Source organism: Drosophila simulans, chromosome 2L, assembly GCF_016746395.2.
Source record: "Drosophila simulans strain w501 chromosome 2L, Prin_Dsim_3.1, whole genome shotgun sequence".
In the NCBI taxonomy this organism is placed as follows: Eukaryota; Metazoa; Arthropoda; class Insecta; order Diptera; family Drosophilidae; genus Drosophila; species Drosophila simulans.
In genome coordinates this window covers 16,288,566-16,315,026 of record NC_052520.2, presented here as the reverse complement: position 1 = coordinate 16,315,026, position 26,461 = coordinate 16,288,566, and the positions used below count along the sequence as shown (strand labels likewise).

Sequence of the window (26,461 nt, the reverse complement as noted above, 5' to 3'; positions counted from 1 at the left end):
GGCCATGACTAAGAAACTTTTGGTGGCGCCCAAAAGAACCCAGCCGCAACATTTTCAATTGTTGCACTTGCCAGTGTCTTAGAGTCTTTCCATATCTCTGGATTTTCCCACAGGGCTCGCAATTAAATCTGCTGCCAGACTGTGCCGCAATTATAAGAGCACATAATTTTGGGTTCAAGCGTTTTTAGCATCCAAACATTTTTTTTTTTTTTTTTCCATCCTCGCCATTATTATCCGCCAAAGCTTTTAAAGGGTGAGATAAATTTTACGCTTAAAACACCAACGATTTGAGCCACATCCTGGGGCCACAAATTCAAACAAAGCGCACACAAACTTTGCTTGTTTGTCGTGTTTGGTTTTTGGTCTACAACTCTCCAATTTGTGAAACAATCCAGCCGTAAATGTCGGCCTCTCTCTGACAACTGCAGTGCTTAAAGCGCTTTAATTAAGTTCGACTTGAGCCGGATTGTTCCGTCCAAGTTCCGCCCACAAGAACCTCGCCCGCAAAAAGCCGATTGAAAGTTGCGAAAATTGGTGTCAACACTTGGTCGCTTGCGTGTCGAGGACCAACTATCCCAATTCGATTCTCTGATTTTCCCCCAGCTGCATGGTTTTAGTGCGAGGATTTCATTAGAAACTTTTACGGTGTGTGTGTCTGTGGCTTGCACAATGTCGACTGGTTGTAAAATTTATTACAGAACAACATTTTAAAGAGCTGGTGAAATAATTCAAATCAATATAACTAACATGGGTTACAATATAAGTTCAAGTAGTCACGCAGTACCAAACGATAATGCTAATATAGAGTTAATAACACATCAGAAAACAGTGCCTATTATATATTATTACAATCATACTAAGCACTTCAATGATCAAATTAACACATAAAACAGTTTGTAGATTGCGAGATATGACCTATTTATATTTTCAACTGGAATTTCATAATAATATGACATAAACTCCTCAGCCAAACAGATAAACAATTGTCGCCAAAAATGGCTGTTACCTAACCAATATCCAAATTTCTTTCAAAAATATCTAGGATTGCTTGCAAATCTGAGAAAAAGATTGTTGGCTCATCAATAGTTACGGCCAAGTTTTTCATGAAACTCCCAAAAAGCGTAAGCATTTCATTTTATGCTTTAAATGGTTTCCAACATTTTAATGAATAATAACATTGTCAAAACATATTCAAGCTATTCACAGAATATTCACTTCGACATTTGCTGTATGAGAACAGATGAATCGAATTACCCATAAAGTATTAAAAAAAAAAACAATTCAATTTTGATTCTGTCACAATAGATTATTAAATTGACACATTTTATTGCAAATTATAAAAGACTTTTAACAAAAAATTAATAATGCAGAGTGAACACTTGTTTTCAATATTAATGTCGATGTTATTTGTCAATGAATCTTATTGTTTGAGCTTCTTATTTCTTCGTAATCATTAATAGTAAATAAATATTTAAATATTTTAAATACATCCTTCACAAAATCATTCATCGACTTGCTGGTAATACTCTCCGATTTTGCTTCGTCAGCAATAGTTTTTATCCCTTCGTAATCATCAATAGTAAATATCTGCTCTATAATCTGGTCAAAATCTGGTTCGTTTTTAGATACAGCATTCATCGTCGACTTGCTGGTAATACTCTCCGATTTTGGTTCGTCAGCAATAGTTTTAATCCCTTCGTAACCATCAATAGTAAATATCTGCTTTATAATCTGGTCAAAATCCGGTTCGTTTTTAGATACAGCATTCATCGTCGACTTGCTGGTTATACTCTCCGATTTTGGTTCGTCAGCAATAATTTGAGGAATTCCATAGCAAAACTCGCTCACTATGGCGCAGAGCATAACTAACATAAGAAGCTTAAACATTATCACGACCAAGTTGAAAATCGAACTGATTTACTCCGCACGACAAGTGCTGCTTTTATACCTTAATTCCTAATTAAAATTCTCATGAATTTTCAAAATTTGTTTTCTAAGAAATGAGAGAAATTTTTAAATCGTTTTCAGATTAAAAACTTGAAATCTCCTACTTCTTATCGCTCAAATGAAATGAAAATAGTGATATTTCAAGCACACTAAACTTGAATTTACTATTGTGAATGAAATAAAAACTCAAGGCCTGATCCATTTTTAGCTTCGTGTATATATGTACTACATATGTAGGTACATACGTATAGTCACATAAAGTATACCCTGCATGACTAATGCGAATAATACATAAGTGCTGCTAATGCACAAGAGCATGCAGTGCGGCTGGAAAATGGGAGTGGGAAATTTTCGGAAGCTGAAAATGAAGAGGACGGGAATGGAGTCGGTTTTTGGGGGGGGTAGGGGCGGGTAGGAACTGGGAGGGTGCCGAGCATTGTCGCAATATGACGCATACGCGTATATTTTATGGCCCACAGATATGGAAAAAAGCGGGGGGAGCGGCAGATAACTATGACTTCATTATGAGCTCATGCCCGTAAAGTGCAACCAAACCAAACCAAACCAAACCGAACCGAACCGAGCTGAGCTGAACCGAAAAGCAAGCCCAGTGGAGGCCCGACAACTGCCAGCATAAGCCAAACATTAATAATAAACAACTTACAAGCCATAAACCAATGGGATGCCGCTACCAACTACCCAACTACCAACAAACAGTGGCAGCGGCAACGAGTCTCAAATAAATTACACCATGAAAAATAAACAAATTCAACGCAGTCAGTGCAAAAAATCAGCCAGAGCAAATGACATTAAAATCGTTGGAAGGGGATGAAAACGCATTTCCAGTTAAGAAAAAAAAATGACAGAACGCACAGTGAGTGCTAAAATTATGACAACAGGCGGCTGATCCTGCACTGGCCAGAGCCCAAAAAAAGAAAGAAAAATAGGAGAAAAAAAAAACGAAATAAAAAACAAAGAGTGAGCAAAACGGAGAAAGAAATCCGCTCAACTGGCAGGCGAAAGGCGAATGGGAATGGTAGAAATTGACACTGGACATGGGAGCATCGAAATGGACATGGATGCGGACGAGGTTGGGTTCGAGGATGTGCATTGCCCAGGGATATGGACATTGGCGACAGTCGACTGACTGAGTGTAGTCGGCAAGAATGATGCATGCCACATGGTACGCACTTTACTCTCACCAAAGAGCCAACAAGCCAAGAGATTTTCACAATCCAGGAAACCAATTCCCGCAGTTTTCGGGTTACACCAACCCAAAAGTTATAGTAACTTTAGGCTAAATAGTAATATAAACTTAAATGAACTTTGATTTGCTAACAAAACTAGATATGTATAAGTAATATAAAACCATGAACGAGTTAGGAATTAGATATAATATAAAATTAGTACAATTATGATTTTATTAAAGATTTAAAAAATAATCTTTTGTAAAAACCACTTAATACTTTTATAGGCAAATACAAATAAAGAACTTTTTAAAATTAGTCTAGGGCTAAAAAATCATTTGAAATAGTTTTAAAAATATTCATGAAAGAAGTCGCCCAAATATAAAAAATATAAACCAGCACTCAAATAAAACCCATTGCACAAAAAAGGAAACAAACGGAGAAAGAGAGCGCGAAAATATGGTGTAGAGAGAAATATAGCTAAACGGAGATAAAAAATGTTTTTGGCAAATGGCCGGGCAAGGAAACAAAAAAAAAAAATAGTTAAAAACTGCAAAACTCGTATGTGTAAGTGAAAATTTGCGAAAAAGCGGCGCAGGCAACAATGGGAAATGGACACCAATTGTAGCCAGTGCGTGCGAAAGGGACAAGCGCGGGGCAAACAAAGAGGGAGATGCGAGATGATGGTATGGCGAACATGGCAACAAAGTTGCATGGGGCCAAACATAAAAATCGAGAAGTCCATAAGACCACAGCGTGTGGCGGACCAGTGGAAAAATCTACATTCAAAATGAGCGGAGCTATGAGGAGAACACTTCCCCGGAAAACTTGGCAGTGGAACAAAAACAAAAAAAAAAGGGGGAAAACAACGGATGGATAATGGGGGGGATGAGGGAGGATGGACTGAAAGAATCCGGGAACTCTGGTGACACAGTGTCATCTGCATACACACAGCTGGATATGGTCAAGTTGGCGCAGAAAATTTCCTGGGAGTGTCGCCAACTGTGATGACTTCAATATGCACTATCCTGCGATCCGGCGAACTCGAGCAGATAGGGACATGAGTGCCCCAGGACTCGGTCGCCGGCAAATGCAAATTGAAACACAGCTGAAATGGCAAAAATGAATCCGATTAGATGTCGCCGGATAAAGTCAACAGGGGACACAGCCATCACTGGAGGCCAATTGCCAGGTGTCGATCCAAACGGATGCCATTGATAGCCGGGGCAATGAAGATGGACAAATAGAGCTGGGCTTTCGTTGAGGATTGTGCAACTGATATAGTGGGTGGACAAAAACAGTCCAAACAATAGACAGCTGGTTAAGTAAGCATACACATACACGTGCTTTAGATAGTATATTCTTTATAAATATATTTATATAAGCCATCGCCCATTCTCCATTGCAAAGATAACCGCTAAAACAATTACCACTTAATTTGCATTCACCTTCAGCGCTTCATGTTTGGTCTCATCTCGTCGATGGCAAGACACAGTGCAACCTGCCTATGTCAACTGGCGCCGGGGCCCGAACTACTTATTGCATGGCCAAACAAACAGATTATTTGGCAAATAAGCCGGGCAAACAAGCCAAGAACTTAACCAATGCTTTCGCTACCTTTGGCCAGGCCCAAAAAGCAAACAATCCGCACACAAAGGCAGCGCCCAACGGTTTCGAAATTAATTTTAACCCAGACTGCGGCGACACACATACTAAAGGGCCAAGTTAGCTAGCCATCTCAGTTGGCTTTGCTTAACTGATTAAGTCCCTGGCCGGTTCCAGACGGTTCGAAAAGAGGCTACGAGAAGGGGCAGGGGTCCGGAAATAGGGTCTCGGGTGCTCCATGTAACTCTCATCCTACATGTTGGCATCATGAATCAAAGCGGAAAGTAATGGCCAAAGTTACAGGAAAGACACTTTAGATCGCACAGGCTCTATATGTGGTCAGTGCACTGAAAGAAATGTTGGGTATTAACGCGAATAATATTAAAATAATTTAATATGTACGTAATATTTATTGATAGTTTAAAAACATAAATGTAATGTTTCAAACTTCATTTAGAGAAAATTAATGCAGTTGAAATGTAAAAGGTCCCACATGGAAATATACTCTGATTACAAACGATTAATGGTCACATCGCAGGATCCACTGTTTTTTATCAGTGCATGGGCCATTCTTTGGGCAAACTATATGGACCCAAATAGCCCCGGGCATCATGGACAGGAATAAAAACTGTACAACAAATGTCATAAAACGGCCACTCACCTCGATAAACTTTGCTACGCTTGCCAGCGGCCACGATTTGTTGCTGCTGTTGCTGCTGATGCTGTTGTTGCTGCTGTTGCTGTTGCTGTTGCTGCTGCTGCTGGACAGTTGCTGCGTCCAGTTGCAGCAGCAATCTAGGCGCTGAAGCTGCTGCGGCTGCTGCTGCTGCTGCCTGTGCTATGTTTCCATTAACATTTGTCACTGGCGATGGCGTCAAATGTTGCTGATGCTGCCCATGTTGCTGATGGTGATGATGAAGCTGCTGCTGCTGCTGCTGCTGTTGCTGTTGCTGCTGTGCGTGATGCGAATGGGGAGGATGGGCATGCGAATGGGTGTGCGGAGGATGGGCATGAATGTGGGGATGATGGCCGATGGCGCCATTTGGGGCTGCCACGGCCGGCGGTCCATGTGCCGGGCAATAGCTGCGATATTCGCCATTGATGTCGATGTAAATTGGCGCCTCCACAAGTGGCCAAGCGGCGCCAGTCAAAGACGTTGCTGCGGCACCACCCGCTGCTGCGGCTGCTGGAGTTCCGGCCGCTGCCACAGTTGCTCCTGCTGCTGCTGCTACTGCTGCTGTTGCAGCTGCCGCTGCTGCTGCTGCTGTTACTCCATTCGGTGGCAGGGCTATCAACTGCACGGGCAGCAGTTGGGCGCCATGAATATGCGGCAAGCCTCCATGTTGAGCGCAGAGTGGCTGCTGCTGCGGCTGCGGCTGCTGCTGCTGTTGCTGCTTGGGTGACAACTGTTGCTGCTGTTGTGGGTGTTGCTGCTGCTGCTGAACTTGCTGCTGATAGTAGACCGTTGTCTGCTCATAGGCGGTATAGCCCAAAGCTGTGGTTGTTGTCGTCGTCACCGAGGACATGTTGCCGCTGGGCAGCGACGATTGTTGCAGCTGCTTGGCCTTCAAGGCGGCGGGCTGAAAGGGCGGCGCCAAGGGGGTAAGATTCGATTTATATGCCTTTATCAACGCACTGCTGTTAGATGTTGCAGCAGTGTTGTTGCTGCTGTTGCTTTTGATGTTGCTGCTGCTGGTTGCAGTTGCACTGCTGCATCCAGCATTTTGATTTACTTGCAACCCGTTGTGCACTTTCCGGGTGGATTTTGATCTATCGGTGATGGCGCCACGACCGTTAGTAGATACTTCGCTGCTTCGATTGTTATTGTTATTATCCACCACCGACAAAGTTGCGGGGGGTTCGCGACTATGACCTGACCTCTCGATTACCTGATAGCTTTCACCAATGAAAGACACCAAATCATGGCAGGCCTGCTGCAGTTCCGCTGATGTTGCCGCTGTACCAGCTGCCGCAACATTGTTATCGTCCTCATCGTCGCTTTCGATAACATGCTCGATAATGCGCAAGTTATCGTAGTCTATAATGCGGGCATAGCCCATGCCCAAAGTCAAGCCCGCTAGCCTGGTCACGTCGTCGATTTCCTCCTCATCATCGGACTCGACTAGTTCCTGGACAACATGTGGTACACTCGCTACAACTGGAGGCTCCTCCTCAGAGCTCTCCTCCGGCTCGTTCGATTCATTGCCGTTTATCGTGGTTTTCACATCACTAACGCCATTGCTATCGCTTTGTATACCGTTTGTTTCCACTTGCGTGTCCACTTCCTCTTTGACTGCCCCTTCCATTTCCACTTCCTCTTCCACAATCTGACTCAGTCTGGGTTTCAAAGGCTTCAGTTCAGACTCATCATCATCATAGCCATCAGTTTGGGTACTATTATCAATAAATATGGTGTCTGTGGCGCCGTAATAATCGCATTCATCGCAGACCAGCTCCAATTGGTTTTCGTTAATTTCCAGGACAGCAGCTGCCATTTTTTTTCAGGCGAAACTCTCTTATTAATCGTTGATTAGTAATAGATGATTTTCATCGTATTAATCAGAGATTGCAAGCTGAGATTCTGTTTTGACAACAGTTGGGAGTTGTTGAGAGTGCCTTTAATAATTGTCGGCAAAAGTGTCATGTTGCTTAAAGTGAAATGGGCGACCACAAGTTGAACTTGGATAAACACAGGAGCCAAGTTTTAGGCCTCAATTATTTACACCTTTCGGATTGGCAATGCCTGAAACGAAACGGAAAAGTAAAGGAAAATTATTAAAGTCAAAGAGTTTTTCACTTTCAATCAACTTTGCCCTCTCAAGTTCGAGGCGAAAGTTTGACTTGTGTTGCCTTGCCACTTCTGTTCCTGCAGATTGTTTATCGAAAGCCATAAAATATTTATTTTAATTAAAAGCAAATCATAAATTCAAGTAGAAAAGGAGAGCTATAACTGAAAATGTATGCGAAGCTTGAGAAAGGAGCTCGATTCACTTTGTTGGAAAAACATAGTTTTATTGGCAAAACATAAACAAGTCAAAGTTACTGAGTTAAATTTATAAATTGATTTCCAATTTTTTCCGTACGTGCCACTCAATCTTTTTAACAAATTGAATTGACTGGAATTTCCTAAATTCTGACCTAAACCATTGTTGACGAATTACAAGCAAAATAAACAGATTTCGAATAGAATCGAAATGTAAGCCAGTTAATTAATAGTAAATGCTTGTAAATAAATGCCGAAGGTCTAAGCCCTTAATTTAAATGCTTTTTACTTTAAATGTATTTTGCCACACCGGCAATCAAATAAAACCAAAACCCACATAGCAAATGTAAAAAAAAAAAGAAACATCAGGGGAACGATGGCAAAATCAGCTAAGTCTGCACAAATGCAAATGAAAATACATTCAACAACTTTTCCTGCACGCCAACACGCACACACGGAGATTGGTCAATATGCAAAATGTATGTGTAAATTGTGTTTTGGTCAACAATTTCAATATTTTATGCGGCCAACCTGGCGTATGAGCAATGTGTCCGGCCGGCAGAAAATGCTGTGCGAATTCTTGCGGCCAGCCAAATCGATGAATTATTTATATAATATACCGGAAGTTATTTTCTATTCAATTTACACCACTTAAATATGTCGGAGTGTTTAGATAGACTACGTACTAAGCTTGGGCATCAAAGGTTCAATGGCAAAATAATGAAAATTCCGATGGGATTTTATGTAAATGAATTCTGCTTGTAGGAAAGTTGTTTCTTATTTTAAAAACACTTTTTATTATTTTATATCTTACGCTCAAAATATTATATTTTATATAGTTGGTATTAGCAATATAGATATTACTGATATTAAATGAAATTAAATCTTTATTTTCTGTTCATCCTAGAGCTAAAAAAAAGTATTAATTTCCTAATACAAATACTAAGTGCATGCTAATTGGGAAAAGTCTACATTATTTAAATTAAATATTTGTTTGCACATTTTAATAGACTAACTAAAAGCGGTAATATTTACGCCATTTAAAAGCGTGTATATTAACAAAAATTTAAATATTTAAGATGATTAATTGCTGCACATTAAGCCAAACAAAATGAATTAGCGCTAATTGGTTGAACTTTTATATAGAATTAGTTTGCATAAAAATAAACAAAGTCGTTTTTATTCATATTACTTGTAAAGCACAAATTTATGCTAGCTTAGAAGCCTGCCGCAAAACAAATATCATAAACCAAAATGAAAACAATTGGATAAAATGATCTAAAATGTATTTGATAATATTTCAGTGCATTTAATTTGGCGTGGATGGCAACGAAACAGGGAAAACTGTTTACAAAATAGCCGCAAAATATTTGGGAGCTCATTTCCATTTCCGAACACATACTTTCATAATTGAAATGCAGAAACATTTCCAAATAAAACAAATATTTGCACACTCCAATAATTACGCAAACTAAGGGGTGGGTTGGAAAATTTAATAGCGGAGAAAAATAAAATAAAGAAAATCGTAATTAAAGTGCTCCCACTGAATTGAATTATGCGTGACCATAAAACTATTTGCAAAAATTATCTCAAAAACACCTAGTGCCCAGTCATAAATGAAAGTCAAAGTCATTCAACCGGGTGCTACCTCGGTATTATCAATAATGCCCAGCTGTGGGGGAAAGTTGCAAAGCGATGTGCTCTCCGCAAACTTGGAAAAATGCAATTAAGTTTTCCACACCAAAGGAATGACAGGGAAAGGGTTTTCAAGGGGGCCACATACTTTTACTATCTGTGTGACCGTATCCGTATCCTTGTGCGCCTTCAGGGTGTCTGTCTGTGTGTGTTTAAGCCAACAAATTTAATTAGCCACGCACGATGGTAAAAAAAAATAAATACAGCAACTGCATAAGTAAGGGAATTGCTGCATTCAAGTTCCAAGCAAAGTCAACAAGTTGGAAAGTAAACCGCACTTTAAATTAAATTAAAATATTACAACTCTTGTTTGCAGAAACGTCTATAAATGGCCCCTTTAGAAATTGTAGTAATTTCATATTGTACTAGTATAGTCCTAATTATATAGTCAGCAAATTTAGGCACGCTTTTATTTTCAAGCTAAATAATGGTTAATTTAAATATAGGCCTATGTACCATTCAGTATTTTTTTTTACAAAATTTAAACTTTTATTCAACTTTGCAAAGGTGAGATGTTTTTCCCTGCAAGTTCGCTTACTGCGAAGATTGCATGTTCCCACTCAGATATTTACACTCAAACGTCCACAAGCTCTCAGAAATGAGTAGATTTTTCATGTTCTCTCAGTTTTCCCCGAAAAATCGTTCTCTGTCACTCTTTCTCTGAGTTGCCACCCACTCTCATGACGCATGTGTAAGGAACTATGGAAAAACCGAAGCCAATTTGGAGCTTTCAGCTTCACAAAACGCAACAAGTTATACTTCAATTTGATGACCAACGGCCAAAGGACATAATCAAATATTTAAGCACGCTTTGGTAAAGTTTCGCTTTATAAACATTGTTTTTATATATTTATTTTTATATACCTATGCATTTCTTTCCTTTACCAATGTTATTAAATATTAATGAACATTTGCATAGCAATTACCCAAACTTGAAAGCCAGTTTGCGACAATTTTCCATTTCACAGTGGCGAGTCAATTGGATTTGGCATCGGAAATGAGAGATGTTAGAATTTTGCACGTGGCTGACCCTTTAGATGTTTCGCTTACACTTTCGGCCTGCCACTTCTTGATCTTTGGCATTTTGGTCCCACGCGGCGTATGATTAATATTTGTATTAATTTGTTTTATTGCGCATACGCCGCGTGGCCCGGTCTTATCTTAGATGCGGCCCAATGATAAATTCGCTGCACGCTCATCACGCCCCATTCACATGACATGACGTTTGACTAATGACAAGCCACCGCCCTCACAGCTCGCTATTATCCCATTCGTGAAAAACTTTAAATGCTTACCTTTAAGCTAAGCAAAAAAGCGTGGAAAATAAGATAAAGTAGAACAAAAAGGAGCGAAGCCAGTAAAAAAAAAGGAGCAGTAAAGTAGGCAAGACATAATAACATAGATAAAAGGTTGACAACTTGCTAACAAATGAATTGCAAACATGTTGCAGCGGTCCTCGAACACAACGATGATGATGATGATTTGGGAGGGAAAAGGGGGAGGATGATGAAGGAGCCGCACAAAGGGAAAATTTATATGTAACCCGCGAACGGTTGCCTAAGCTTCTCAACTGATAAGACTGCCATGGAAAACTTCTTAGCCAACGAATAAATACACTTTTTGGTTTATATGTATAAAACATAAAATACAAAGAATTAGTTACAGTTAAAATATGTTCCATTATAAATTTATGTTAATTTCTATCACAACGTATCTGTATGTGTAAATTAATACGTATAACCTTTATTTTAAGGGTAAATATCAAAACGCGAAACTCCAAAAGCAGTAAGCGCCACTTAGCCTATATTTTTTACTGAATGAGTGGGCGTCACAAAAAGGAAATCCTGATAAAAACACTGTTTCGGTAGCCAAACGAACTCAGTAATACTCTCTCAAGCCACAATAAAAAACTTATTAAAATTAAACTAATGAAAATGTAGTACCCAAATGAATATCGATTAAAAATGAAGCGTAAATTTAAGCCAAAACTCTTCAGCTTTTATTACCTTGCTATTTGAACAATAAACAACAAATTTGAACAACAATAAAAGCGTATTTATTTATATTTACAAATCTTTCGTCAAACATGTACATATCACTCTCGGCTAAATGGCTTTACAACCTTAATCGAAACTCCCCGCAGGGTGTAAAACAAATGTAGAAAGCGGCTTGCAGACAGGCAGGCTGTGAAAGGAGCTTAAGGATTTAAGCCAAGACATGGAATGGAAACGGTGGGAGTCCGGAAAAGTCGGTGGAAAGGGGGAAAAACGCAGGCGTACCAAATGCGGTGTGAGTAATTAAGACGCAAGTGCGTAAAAGTTGCCCGCATGAAAATGACGCAAACGATCAGCGTCAGACGAGAAAATTTGTGACAGTGGAACCGGGCGAACAACAGCCCCCACGAAAGTAAGCAAAAGAAATGGCTTCAATTAATTGAGTTGGGGAAAAATTGAAGAGCGTACAATTGCTGCTGCTGGAAAATGTTTAATGTGGCATACTTTTGGGCATCGCCAAGCTGTGTAGGAGCTCACTTAATGCTGGTTAAGCTAGAAAAGAGGCTTATGCCCAATCAAAATGTCTTAAACAGTACAGTATATATTGTTGATATTTAGACAGCTCCAACCGGGCTTGGCTTTAATTCTTGTGAATTAACCATATGCAAATCACATTTCGCAACAGCTGTCTTGTCTGCTTTGCTGTGGAAAACAAGTCAATTAAAATTGCCAATCTATGGGTATAAAATTTCCAATTGGCCAAGAAGGCACGTCCCAGACATAAAACAAAATTACAAAGCCCACAAAACAAGGATGGCACACACACATGGACAATAAACAAATTGCAATTAGTTGATATACGAGATACCAGATACGTACGTACGAGTATGTATCTGGCACATAGGTGGAGCAGGTCACAGTTTATTGCCCGTATTCAGGGAGCTGCAAAATGCAACTCATATTTTACCAAGGCCAAAAATGTCTCGCTGCCTGCTCATAAAACATTTTACTTGGAAAAACCCAAACTGACACTGATGCTGACACTTTCACACAACTCATCTGTCTCCCCAGTACCCCTCTCCCCCTCCCACAGTCCCCCAACCACCATGCCCCACCATTGTGCATATAATTTGTCACTTGCATGGTCTTCATACACAGAGAACATGATCTGCAGACAGACCACCAGAGAACACGAGGCACGCAAAGAAATTTCATGGGTCTCATTGAAACAATTGAAGCTGGCATCACTAAATATGTAATACAAAAATTGTCAAAAACTTCTTTGGATATTTCTATGATATTTTGATGCCTGTTAAATTATACAGTTTAATTAATTCAAAATGTAACCTATTTAAAGTTTTTGTATTTCGTTTCAAATCTATTTTTTAAATATATACAACATTTATATCAAGACATGCCACTTTGCCTTTGTTTTAAAGTTTATTAAGTTGTGTTTATATGAAAGTATGCTAAATTCGTTTGTTATAATTAGCGATTAATGCTTCGCCAGTATTTATTTTTTTTTTTGGTGTAAGTGCACAATGAGTGAAAATAAGGGATGGGGTTGCCGGACAGGTCATCCTTTCGAATAAAACACAGCAAGTATAACTGTCAGGCTGCAGAGGCTGCCGTTTATCACACAAGTACACACACTTCTCGCTTGTACACTCACCTATGTATGGGTCGCACTGTGTGCTTATAGGTTGACTCCGCATAAATGTCAAAGAAGATGTGAAAGTGTGTGTGTGTGTTTGCCCGTTTGGTATACAAGATTTCAGTTCAATTAAGCGTATTTGATTAACAAATTAAACTTGAAGCAATTCAGTGAATCGAGAGAAACCATTGACAGAAAGGCAATGGGTATTTAAATCTACATATATAAGTCAAATGTTTAGTATTGATTTTTTATAGTTTAAAGGTGTGTTATTTATTTCATCCGTATTTTATATAAAGTGCTTTACCTAAACCTAAATAAATGCTAGTCTATCCCCATTCGGAGTCGTAAATATGCCTGAATTTCCTGTCCAATAAAAGCAGCATTGTTCACAATTCAGCTTTTCTCACTTGCCATAAATAATAAGTGAAAAGCGTGTCATTCTAAACACGCCTTCTGCTTTCACCTACCGACTTCATAAAATACCTCGTTCGTGTTTTATGGCTGTGCACAGTGACAAGTGTTAAAATAACATTTGTACTGCATTTTAAATGGCATTTTGAGCAAAGAATTTCCGTGCGCAAGTGTGTTTCCATTTTGAAATTCTTTTATTTCTAGAGTGCAGAACGTTGGGGCAAAACAATCAACAAACGAATTTCCTGCTTGTCCGGTGTTTGTGTTTCATTTTGGTCTGGAGTCAAAAGGCCACATTTAACCGAGGAAAACATCAAACATTTTAAATAAATGTTCGCTTTGGGCGAAGAGCTGTTGTCCCTGATTTTTCGACGCTTCTATTTTTAGGTCTATACGAAACGGAAATCAAATAGAATTTAACCCACCCACAAAAGTCATCCTTGCATACACACAGATACATTTACGGCCCGTTGGCAAACAGAAAAAAGAAAACTGAGCTCCAGGCAGAAATCATAGCATACTTTAATGTGCTTTAGGGCCAGGAAAGTAAAGTGCAAAAAATGTGTAAGAACTTATTGTAAATCACCGGATTGTTGCATTTTTCTTTACATCGAAATTTACGTTTTAATTAATATGCAAACATGCACATAAAATTTCCGTTGGATATGTTCGTTATTGATTTTAAGATCCTATTGTTCTTTTTCCGTGAATCGTTTATTTTATTATTAAAATAGAACGTAAAGATGAAGCTTATACAGAAATATTGAACAATTATTCATTTTATTGGCTTCGTTTCGGTCTTTTTCAGTTTCTGCGCGTACATTTTTCCTTTTAAAAAGTTAAAAGTTATTTAATTACTTTACATTGAAATATTTGTAATATTTTATTGTTTAGTTGAATTTTAAATGAATATTTCTGAATAGAATTGCCAAATAATATCAAAACTACTTAAAAAAGATTAAAGGCTTTTATGCAGAGCTATATATTTTTACGTAAAAGAGCATCGGAGAAACGATATATTTCTAGCTGTCACATTCCTTTTAAACATTTTTTTATTGACTTCCAAACGTTCGGTTCAGTAGCAGCCATATGGCAAGCTCTGACACTTTTTGATTAAATTACCGTTGGCTGTCAATATCAAGAGTAAACGGGGCACTGCTTTCCAACTGTCCTTGGCAGCACTGGAACTGGCGTAGTTTTTGTACTTAATAGGCATTAATAATATTTTAACTTTATATAGTGCTTTCTGTTCGCCTTTTCATCGCATTTTTCTAGTGCCTGAAGTTGAAGATGACTGAGCATTGACATCTTTGCTTGTCAGTTGACTTTGACAGCTGTTGAGGATTTAATTGCCACTATAAACATGATTGATATCGAAAACTTTGGCTTGCGTATAAACATCCTTCATTGTTTTCTTTGCATTCGCTTTTTTGTGCCTTTTTTTGCACAACCCAGTTTAATTAAAGCTCCATATGGTATATATTCTGGGCTCGATTACCAAAGTGTGGGCGGTCAGGGATTCTATATTTAGACCACGCTGATTAGGGACAGCAGTGGCGAAAAACGTCAGCAGAAAGGCGTCCCTGATGTAAATATCAGAAGCCAATATTGGAGAACGCTGAGCGGCAAAGTTTGCTCAATTCTTTTACCACTTCTGTTGTTGTGAGTTGGGGATTATTGATAGATATGGCTAACTCCGCTTATATTGGCCAGCCTCTGCAAAGCTGATAGATAAGCGCCTGACGTCGGCCAGTCTACGTAAGTCTTGTTACCAACTGGTTGGCGGTCCAAACTTGGTCAAGGATTCAAATGCCAGCGAGCAGAATAGGGTCAAGATAGAGGTAGTTTTCTATCAATATGTACTATTCTCTTTTAGTTAATAGATTTCCATAGTTAATAGATTTATTTAGAAGTGAAGGATTTGATAATATTTGAATTAAAGCATGCTGAGAATTTGGTTGTCACTGAATTCTGACTAACAGGTGCCCAGTTGTATTTTGTGTTTTGCACGTAACTCACAGTTCTTAGAACCGATTTTAGTGATAGCACACGTTTATACAGTAGTAGAATTACACAAATATCGGAAAAATGCCCAACTTTAATGGGGCTATTATAGTGCACACACTTCAGTTTCTGAAAGCGCCGGCGACACTGCGAGAAATACTGGTGACCATAGCCAAAAACACGGAATTAACGCAAGATGAGCTAAAAGAGCCTGTGAAACAAACCCTCGAAATGGGCCATCGTTTGGGATTCCTGCAGAAACTCGACGGTGAGATACTTAAACTTATTTTTATACCACACCTACAAAAGTGTACATTCAAAAGGTCGCTACTTTTTGATGAACATGACCTTCGAGACATTGATGTCTGAGATGGAGGCCCTTGACAAAGAAGAATCTCCGGAGAAGTCACTTAAAAAGAAGAAGAAATTAATACCCAAGACTCCTTTATCGTCGGTAGCTGGGAAAAAAATTACTAAGAAGCCAAGTCAAGTTAAGACAACGGAACAGTTGGAAAAGCCTAAACCAACTGAAAAGGGCCGACTGCCGGACATTCCTAGTTCATCAACAAACTTAAGAAAAACGCCATCCAAGCTGACTAAGCGTACAGTTTTGAAGTAACCAATGCATAAGAATATTAGAACTGGTCAAAAAAAACCAATGCTATATTTGTTACAGGATAAATTCCTGTTATATTATAATATTTGGCCCGAAATAGAAAAAGGTATTAAAATCTTGTAAAAATTCCATTAAAGCGTTTTTGAATCTAAATATTTAAAATATTTCCATTGGGTATAATCGATTAGAATGCCACATTGCTGTCGGGAATACGTCCTTACTTTCCGTCTCCTAATTCCCTTGGCCAATGAGAGGGTGCCTTTGAGAAATGGTGGCTCATTTGCGCAAACTGACAAATGTCTCAATTAGCGGAGGACGAATCCTCAAATGCAAGGGCGGTGGGGAGTATATATTCGGGAAAGTGGGTGGCAGCGAGGCGCCCGACAATGTCGCGACGCTTCCTATTCAATTTGAAAACCAAATGAAGCGTTGCCTCCGCCAAGGAGCAATTTACTCAGTGCATTGAATTGACCATATGGTTGGATACCCACCGAAGTCACCCCACGCCATCCGCACCACCACCCCTCGGGGCATGTAGAATGGTCAACCCACAGTTACAGAATCCCTTAAATTTTTGTAAAAAGCTTTAATACACTCAAACAATTTATACAGCATATTGTACTGTAAAAGATTTTAAAAAATAAACCTTTTTAATCACTGTATACTTCATATAAAATATTTTTATAGGTTAAAACATTTACTTCTTTTTTTTATATATATTAGAAATAAAGTTATAGATATATTATTTTATTTCTGTCATTGGTTAATCCGATATTGGAAATTAAGTTGTATGAATAGTATTTATTTTAAATAAATTGATGAATTTAGAAGGCAAATCCATTTTTTCCGGTGCAATAGTGTTGTTTTTTATATAGTTACTCGCGCTGCTTTGCTTTGACCTTTGCGATGACGTCGGACCGGCGTCGGCTACCTCAAAGAGAGAGCAATGTAAACAGAGAAAGAGAAAGGCGGAGAAAGCAAGAGAGAGAGCCAGTGGGGGAGAGAGCCTGGTGAATAACCAGCATGGTGAGAAGCGGTTCCTACGCGAAGAGTGCAACAAATGTTTGGTGGACAACTTCGGGCCAACAAGGTAAATGTTAAGGCACACACGATGGCTGAGTGGGTGAGCTCGTCGGTGGGTGGTTTTAGCGGGCGGTGGGTTAGTTGGGCGGGCTGCTTAGTGGGTGGTTGCTTTTCGGCCCGTGACGCGTGGGCAGCGACAAAAGCGGGTGAAGCTATGTCTTGCCCTTTTTTCGGCATACTGGCATACATAGCACGGCGAATTATTTGTGTGTGCCGATGTGCGGATATACAAATGTGTGCCTTTATAAGTGTGCTTTTATAAGGGTGCGTCGATCTAAGCCAAGTCTTGAAATGCCAAGTGAATATTTATAAAAGTTTAAGCGCTAAAAGGACATCAAAAGTCTACAAAACTAGCTGTTAATATTTTTTCGTTTAAAAATAATTATATAATTCAAGTTATGAACTCTACATAGTTTAGGTCCAAATAACATGAACAAGTTTAATCAGTATTAAAATTTTTTCATTTTTAGCTGCGAACAAATTGGTCCACCCTAATGCTCCTGTATCATGGAAGTCCTTGTTCACGATGAGCGTGTGCCCAGACAACGAAATGTCACAGCAGCCTACTTATGCTTTTTTCGCATCGCGTTTTATCCCCAAATGTGTGTGCGATTTTTGGTTCAGCTTTTTGGCATATGGTCGCCGTGCCGGAAAAGTGGGAAACCGGCTGCTTTCCCATTTGCAGTTTGTCTGAAAAGCTGTTTCGCTTATTTCCCTCTTTTTTAGTCAAGCGTTTCTAGATAAATATTTTGCAACACCGCATCGCATTTCCATGATTAGCAGATAAACATATGCCAAGTTGCAAACTTGGCGTGTGTTTGTGGGGTGCAGAAGTTTTGAGAATCCCCGGGTAGTGGGCGATTATACACGCGACTTTGATTGAGCTTTCAAAAGGACTAAGTTAAACACACAAATGTTTACTTAGGATGCAGCAGCTGTTGGCTGACGGTTAAAAATTGTTGGAGAAGTGGAATATCTCAAAATATTTAAATTTAAGATTTGATTTAAAACAATAAATTCCGTAAAGTTTCTAAATTATAGTATACAAGTACTACATTAATCAAAAACTAATGGTCTTGTGTATACATTCCATCCACAGCCGCATTAAAACTGTGTATCTAAAGCTTTTAAGTATTTAATGCCCAAAATTGCCTAATAGTACAGTTAAAATTAAAAAATCTAATTACACGTTATTACCACATAATATATTCCCCACTAACGAAAATCCTTTTATCTTTAACCCCACACCCATTGTCATTCCATTTGGTTGGAATGTAACGCCTGCCCTTAATTCAATTAACTTTAATGAACCAAATTATAATTGCAAATAAATTATCTCATTAAAGACGCAGAAAGTTCGCACTCTTGCCTTTTAGTAGCACTAAAACTCTGAAAACGGCGTCAAGGCCAATTAGAAAACTTTGTCCAAACATCTCACTACCAAGAAGGACGAAACTGAAACTTATCTTTCGGATCAGCAAGAGCCCATTTTCACCCAAAACAACCCCGTGTGTCTGGGCGACAATCTAGCATATGCCAAAGTAAAAAGCTCACCAAAGTCAAACTCGATTAAAAATGCATAAATGCAATTAAACGCAAATGGAAATCGAACCAAACTCGCAAAAGCTTCAAGCGAAAAACGCCTCGAGGTGGAAAAGCCAAAGAGATACACTTTCAAAGTATTCCACTTTTTTCACAAACATTTGATTTTAAGGCTGGTAGTTCATGGTATTATTGGATTTGCAACACATGTAATATTAAATATATGGGATTATATATATTATTTATCACAAACTAATTACAATTTTTTATTTAAACTTTGCTTGCACGGTATAAACTCCTAGTTTTGTTCAGTGTGTGAAAGCAAAAAGTGTAAAAGATATATGTAAAGAGGCAGACGTGGGCGGTGGGAGGAGGCCAGATATCCAAAAGACGCGACAAGTGTCGGCCGAGCTTTGTTTGGCGCAAAGAGAGCAGCGCACTTCGAAGAGCAAAAAGCGCGAAGCCAAAAATCCAAAGACGACCATAGATAGTAAATTGCAAAGTTTATGCCGCCAAGTTCGTGAAATTGTAATGGCTTCAAACCACGATTATGCTACACCAAAGTGGTCATACAATTTAAAAAAAAATGACGTAAACCTAACTTTAATCCATGAAACTCGTACATTTATAATTATAATTTCTGATTTGGCGGAATTAATGAACTAAGTACATCGTGTATTCATTTTGCAATCGAGTCCACGCGTGAGCTTTGTAACAGTAAAAGAAGCCCTGACCATGCAGTTGCGTCAATGGGTGCGAGGGAGAAGGGTGAGTGTGGTAGCAGGAGGTGGGTTTCGGTATTAGAGAGAGAGAGAGTGGGAGAGCGCGAGGCACTGGTTGAGTTGGTTTTGCTGACTGCACTTGTTTTGCCATCGTAGTTATTGTTTTTGTTGCTTGCAACGTTTTGCTGCCACTTGGCCGCAAAGGCAACAAAAACAAACACACACTAATACACGTGCGCGTTATTGCCAATTCACCCACATACACACAAACAACAGTTAGCCGCCGCTTGGTTGTGTGTGTGTGTGTACGCTAACATATTGAACGCATTTTTTCATATTTCTCAATGGAAAAGCCAACTCCAAACACCGTTAATATCATCCATATTAGTTAGTTGCCATTTGTGAGAGAAGAAAATGTGAAAAACATGTAAATTGCTGAGCGAAATAATGCAACATATGCTAGCACCACACTCTGATATTATCAACTTACTTTGCAAGTATTTGCCTTTGGATTTGTTTTTGATTTTGCTTTTGTTTTCTATTTATTTATTTGTTGCTTTTTGGTTTTATTTCTTGCTGCACTCACTAACACAAAAACACACACGTACGCGCTAAACACGAAAAGCAGCCAACATATTTGATTCGTTTTGATTTTCACTGCTTGGAAATTTTTGCATTTCCATTTTCGAAATGCGTAACAAGTATTCTGTGGTTGAACAAACAACGATTTACGCGAATATAATAAAATAACGATAAACGGTTATTACGATGGTTTCCGCTGGCCAAAAACCTGCGACGAAATAGTCAACTGTGGGGAAAACAAGTAACAATTGTACCTGCCGAATTTGTTTTTAAACGCTCGCCAGCTTTTCTGATTTTCCGATGCGAACGCGCGCGCTGCGAAAAACATATTCGAAGCGAGTCGGAGAAGCCCCTCTATATAGATTCTCTCCGGCGCTTGAAAACAATTCGCATTGAGTGAGTTACGAAAAGCGGCTGATTCGGGCGCGAATTTGCTCCCACGAATGCTACACGCTCTTGCTCCAACGCATTGCAATGCTCCGCTCTCTTGAGCGCTTTCTGCGCTCGCTAACGGTAATTCATGTGACGTTAACGTAAAGCTTAGTTCATTGCTTCATTATTGCAATGCAAAAATTTACATTATTTCGTATACCCTACCCATTAACCGAATTAAAGCTAATATCTATTTATTTATATTTATAAATAAATAAAAAAAGCTAATATCTAATATCAAATAAGTCGTTATCTAATACATTGTTTTAATTACTTTTTAACCTGCACTTTTCTATTAAATTCTATGTAATTCAATTCAAAATCCAAAGTTGTTAGTATTTTTTCTTTGTGCATAAGAGTAAGCAATTGTTGCTTTCGTGCGCTCTCTTTTTCACTCTCTTTTAACCCGTTCGTTTGCGTGGGTGCCAGGGAAATTTCCACCCACTGAAAATCCCAAAATTGAGTTATTAAGTGAATCAAGTCCCAGCAAGGTTATTGAGCATAGTTATTTGAATGTGCATAAGATCAGCTATTTACGAAATGCATTTATTTTAATACTCTATCATGGGACACTCCTAGTACAAAAATTATATGAATAACATACTTATATACTTAATATGAAGCCGAGACCGACTTAACAATATTTTAAGCTTAAAACTAAAAATACATTTTATAATTTGAATAAGAATAGGATTGGGAAATTCATATTTAAGGACACGCTTAATATATAACATAAAATATCCCTTTTGGCGTCGACTGCGCTGCATTTCCTCCGCCGTCGTTTCTGCTCCAAAAATCGCGTGGGAGAGTGAGTGAATAAAGGAAAGCGTGAAGAGGGAGAGGGAGAGAGTGAGAGTGAGTAGGTGAGTCCAGATTGAGATATTTTTCCAAGCCTGCAACCTGTATGTAATTTTGGCTCAAGAGGCCAAAAGCTTTTCGCGGTTGAAAATTGTTGCTTTTGCGACGCCGGCCGAAATTCCAACAGCTGTTTGCAGATTACTACAAATAATAAATAAATAATAATAAAGCAAAACGGAAGGAAGATTTCAATAAAAAGATAGATGATAATTTCATGGAAATATAAGCACAAAGAAAGAAACTGGCTAACAACTATAAAAATTTTCAAAAAAAAAAAAATTTAAAAATTATCAGTATAAAACTAGTCCTGTACCTCCGTTACGTAATGGACACCACATTATCCATTTTACTGCACAACCGAAAGTAAGTTTTGTCTATAATAAGATTCTAATTCAAATTCATTTGCCACGATTCATTTGTTATAGATTGTTAATCTTTTTGTAAAATTTATTTTTTAAAATACCGTTAATCCTTTTCAATAAAACCGACTGGGAGGATACAAAAACTTCTGTTGTAATTCTTACGTATGTACATGCAGGTCAATAAAATTGTAAACAAAATCTCCTTGTAACACCAGTACTTACAAAACTTTTACAAGAGCTTATGGAAAGCGTTAGCATATTACCAAACCATTGCGGTAGGTGTCCACGCTAGTCTGTTTATTGAATGTGAAAGCCGGAAATACAGTTTTAAGGCATTTCCGGAACTAATCTCGAATCCATTCCATCCAAGTTACAACATAATAAACTGCTTACAGGGCTATACAAACATAAGGAATGCATAAATTTGTCAATTTATTCTATTTTATTCAATTTTGAGTAAAATAAAACAGTAACCAAATAAAATTAGGTATGAAAATAATTTTATTTAAATAGCAGTATATCCCCTTAAGAATTGAATAGGAAGAATTTCGCTGTCCTCATCATCTGTTCGTTTCTATGCCCCAACTTTGCAGAACTTTTTGGATGTTTTTCGCAGCTTTAACCACCACTCGAAGTCATTCTTGATGTATTTGGCTTTGACAGCACGTTCGCGTTGCTGCACAAATTTGTCGCGATCGCGCAGCCAAATTCTAGCGTACTCCCAGCCAATCAAGTGCGACATCGATACCGGACTGCACTGTAAAAAAAAAAGTCCAGCAATAAGATATTACCAACTTGTAAGAACCATTATTGACTACGAAACCAGATGTGCTCATTGAGAACTTATTTTGTTGCCTGCTTATGTGGATTCTTCAGAAATGCAGGTATTAACTGAATTATTAAAAAATCCACCTCTCTGACGATATTTTAAGATATTTAAATCAAAAGCAACAGTGTGTAGTTACCTCTAGTTCGCAGGATGGCACAAAGCGTTCTCGGTTTGCCGCCTCGGTGGTAAGATTATCTCTAGGCTTACAAAGTCGAGCTCGCGACCATTCTTTGGTCTGCTTATTCATTTCATGAGGGGATTATGTATGCCTGTTTCACTAAGATTTTGTCAGTGATAGATAATGTATAAAAACTTAAGATTTTTGAAAACGCATATCCTAAAACGATAAATTTATGGATTAAGGTTCAGATATGTATGTATGTTTGAAGGAAAAAGCGTTACAAATAGTTTACATTTCTGTACAGTTTTTCATTTCAATGTTTTATGTTCTCAAAACGAAACGAAATAAAACAAATAATGCAAGACTGAAAACAGTCAAAACAAACTTGGTGAAATTTTTCAAACCAAGCCATCCGAAGGACAAACAACGAAATGTTTCGAAGGCGTTTCCTTCAACCAACAAAGCCAACAAAAACAACATGTCCGGGACCAAGGAGAAGAAGAAGAAGAAGCGTAAATAAGAAGCAAAATTGAACCTGGAACTGAAAGACAAAAGGCAAAGAAGTATAACAAACTTTAAGTCAATACACCTACACAAAATACAACAAAACAGGGCGAAACAAAAAAAAAACAAAATTAAATAGGAAAAGAAAAACTCGCCACTTTCCCTCCCCCTTCTCCCCACTCAGCCGAATAATAGAAGAAGCAGCACAAGAAAAACAAAACACGGCGACAGGCCAACAATTTGAGGAGGGCGCTTTGAAAAGTGGGCGGGGCAGTAGGTGGTTTCGGTAGCTCCGCTTGTCAGAAAGAGACGGAAACAGAGCGCTTAAGCACTAATAAAAAAAGTTATAATGCTAAGTTAGTCAAGCAATTATTTTTTAATCTGCTTTAATATATATACTAATTAAGACCTATAAGAAACTTTAAAAATCAGTTGCTCTTAAATTTAAATCATAGAATGCTTATTTATTGGAAATTTGAAAATATTACATAAAATTGGGACTTAAGACTTGCATTTCGCGCAGTGTAAGTCGTACGACCAAACGTAAATCAAACAAAAATAAAACAAAGCAAAACAAATAAAATAAACAAAACTACGCAAAAGTAGCAGACGACGAAAACGAATATACGATGACGATGGAACAAACAAGGAGACAAATAATTAATCAATGCTACGAATTTTCGAATACCCTTAAATAAAAATAATTTGTGTAAATAGCGATTTAAAATTTAAATATTTACAAATTTAAATTTTATGTTTGTAATCTTTAATTAATATGCTTTTATTCATTTTAATCATTTAAAAAACTCTAGTTATTAAATACAAAAATCTGAGAAATACTAAGTAATTTTCAAAAATTTTCATGTCAACTGAAATATTTTGATTTTTAATAATTTGGTTTTAAAATAATACATTTTGATAAATTATGGAGTAAACCCCACCAAGCGAAAGAGAAAGTGAAATGAAAAGAGACTAAGTAAGTGCACAATAAGCGAAGGAAACCAAGGGGGCCAAAGGAAAAAACAAAGGCCAAGACAAATACGAAACACGATGATGATGATGTTAATTTCCAGGAAGATAATGATGAAACAACCGAAGCATTTTCCGTTTTCTAAAACAAACATTTGCCCATGTTCTCAACAAACTTTTTATTTGGCCGAAAGAACGAGGGAAACAGAAGCCAGACAGCTGTGGTGGGTGGTTGGGCGGTCAGAAGTGGAGCGCTGCTCGGTGGGTGGTGGGCAGTGGGAGGTGGGTGGTCGATTGCCGCTGCGGTGGGCGGCGGGGAAGTTTCGAGCAAACAAACACACAATTACAGTTACAGTTGTGTTTGTCTCTCCTCGTTGCTGTGCGCACTGCAAACAAAACTTCCTATTTTAACCCACCGCCCACCTCTGCTGCTCCTCCTCTCTCCCCCTACCCCCTCTTGGCACCACCACCCGTCGGCTATTGCTGTCACACTTGCACTCAGCATAGCTTTCTGCTGTCCCTTTCGCTCCCTCGGCTTTCGACCGCTCACGTGCAATTGTATGCGTAAATAAGCATTTTACTATACAACACAAACTGTTTCTTGTCCTCGTCATTGTTGTTGTTGTTGTTATGCTGTTACCCAGCATTTTGGAATAATCCGTGGGCATAATAGGCTAAGAAATACCTTTTAAATGGTATAAAATTTGAAAAAAGATATATAAATATAAATAAAATAAAAATATACCACCTTTGGCTTAAATAAATAAGTAGTATTAAGTATCTTCATAAAGTGCGAAAAAAATAAGTGTGAACATAATATTATCAGATTTTCGAAAAAACTTTCGAACTATCAGTTTCTCAGTACTAAACTCCGAGATACAATTACAAACCTAAAGTGTAGAATATTGTAATAATAATTGTATGAGCAATAAAATGAACCCGATTTTGATGAATAACATAACCTTATATTAACTAGAACATATTATTTATATCTATATTATATAAAACATATATGTATATATTATATATTATCTATAGCAAATCAACCCAACGGCATGGTACTATAAATTCGAAAAATAGGATTTTATTGTTTTTAACTTGGATTTCGAGCTATTTGTTTATGTCAAGAGGGGCTGGGCTAGGGAGGGGGTTGCTGTATGCCAACGGTTAGGTGATTGTCAAATTCACCCCCTTGCTCCACCGAGAACCCTCCCCCTCCCCCTTACACCCACTCCCCCCTGTGGGTGTATCTTCTTCTTCGTGCCGAGCTTCTTTGTTGTTGTTTCAGTGCTCATTAGTCGCATTCGCATTGGCTCCTTGTTGTGTTTTGTATGTTTGCCTGCGTCTGTGTGTTTGCATTTGTTTGTTTTAAAATTTTATTGTATTTCATTCGTTTTGTTTCATTCCCTTGTTGGTTGTTTCGCTGTTTGCCTTTAACCCCACCACGCCCCCAAGGACCATTTGGCCACCTTCTTTTGTTTTCCGGGCATATCCTGCTCTTCACTGCTTGGTAGTATGCATTTGCACCTAATAATTTGTTAACTCTAGTATTTTTTCTTAATATGTATGATAACGACTCCTTTTGCAGCTTACAAATTAAAGAAAGAAAGAAATGAAATGAGATATGTATGTCTGCAAAACTGATACAAAATATTTAACAATAAATATTTTACCTCTTTTTTTGTAACTGAAAAATTCTAAGAAATTCTAACCAAATGGAAATACAATATGTCAAGAAACTTTTTACACACTGTGAAATAAGTTGAATTTTTTGACTTTAAAGGTAAAAATAAAGAGTTCTTTGCTTAAATAAACGCAATTTTTTTATGAAATATATTAAAATAATATTTATTTTACTTATACATCATAAAACAAATAAAGAATATTAAATATACAAGAAAATAAACAACAAATTCCAAGTTTACACACTTTTGACACTGTCAAGAAATTCTATATATATAATATTTATATTATATTTAATTGTGAATAACAGAAATTACAACTTAAACCTTTTGTTAAATGTACATACATATGTACATATTTTCCCAATAATTTACTATAATAAGGCATTTCTATCCACCACATGTGTGCATAATGACATACTTACATACATACTTATATTGCCAAGTTCAGCTTTGTTTTGGTCACTTTTCCGTTACATTTCAAGGCATTTCAGCGCAACGACAGCCATGAAAAGCGCAGTGAAATATTCGACATATTCGTCAGATGAGCACAACAACTATGGAAAAACGCATAAAAAACGCTTGAAGCCAAGAACTAAGGCTAAAACATAAGCAGTCAGATATGTAAACAAAAAAAAAAAAAGGTAAAAACTCACGTGTTGCCGACGTTGGTTGG

The 26,461-nt window shown here is 38.0% G+C and overlaps 3 protein-coding genes and 1 long non-coding RNA gene across 4 annotated transcripts in view; 1 reads left to right on the top strand and 3 right to left on the bottom strand.

Moving 5' to 3' along the window:
- Positions 1–20,381, bottom strand: part of LOC6732532 (fibronectin type-III domain-containing protein 3A) — a 121,588-nt gene extending 101,207 nt beyond the window's left edge. The window contains exons 1-2 of the mRNA XM_016180221.3: positions 19,937–20,381; positions 5,401–7,482 (exon numbers count right to left, since the gene is read on the bottom strand). Coding sequence (XP_016025182.1) covers positions 5,401–7,234 — 1,834 coding nt within the window. The 5' untranslated portion in view covers positions 7,235–7,482; positions 19,937–20,381. The remainder of the gene's footprint in view (positions 1–5,400; positions 7,483–19,936) is intronic.
- On the top strand, positions 15,451–16,249 carry LOC6732527. The gene is made up of 2 exons (XM_002079610.3): positions 15,451–15,751; positions 15,807–16,249. Exons 1-2 carry the CDS (start codon positions 15,568–15,570, stop codon positions 16,100–16,102), a joined length of 480 nt encoding a protein of 159 aa, XP_002079646.1. The 5' UTR covers positions 15,451–15,567; the 3' UTR covers positions 16,103–16,249.
- Positions 20,382–20,713: 332 nt separating the features above from the next.
- Positions 20,714–22,029, bottom strand: LOC120285783. The gene is made up of 3 exons (XR_005545063.2): positions 21,782–22,029; positions 21,632–21,692; positions 20,714–21,459 (listed from the first exon to the last, which is right to left on the bottom strand). It is a non-coding gene; the product is annotated as an uncharacterized LOC120285783 (long non-coding RNA).
- Positions 22,030–22,158: 129 nt separating this feature from the next.
- On the bottom strand, positions 22,159–22,917 carry LOC6732526. The gene is made up of 2 exons (XM_002079609.4): positions 22,646–22,917; positions 22,159–22,437 (listed from the first exon to the last, which is right to left on the bottom strand). The coding sequence occupies exons 1-2, from the start codon at positions 22,754–22,756 to the stop codon at positions 22,255–22,257; spliced, it is 294 nt and encodes a 97-aa protein (XP_002079645.1). The 5' UTR covers positions 22,757–22,917; the 3' UTR covers positions 22,159–22,254.
- Between the last annotated feature and the right edge of the window lie 3,544 nt (positions 22,918–26,461).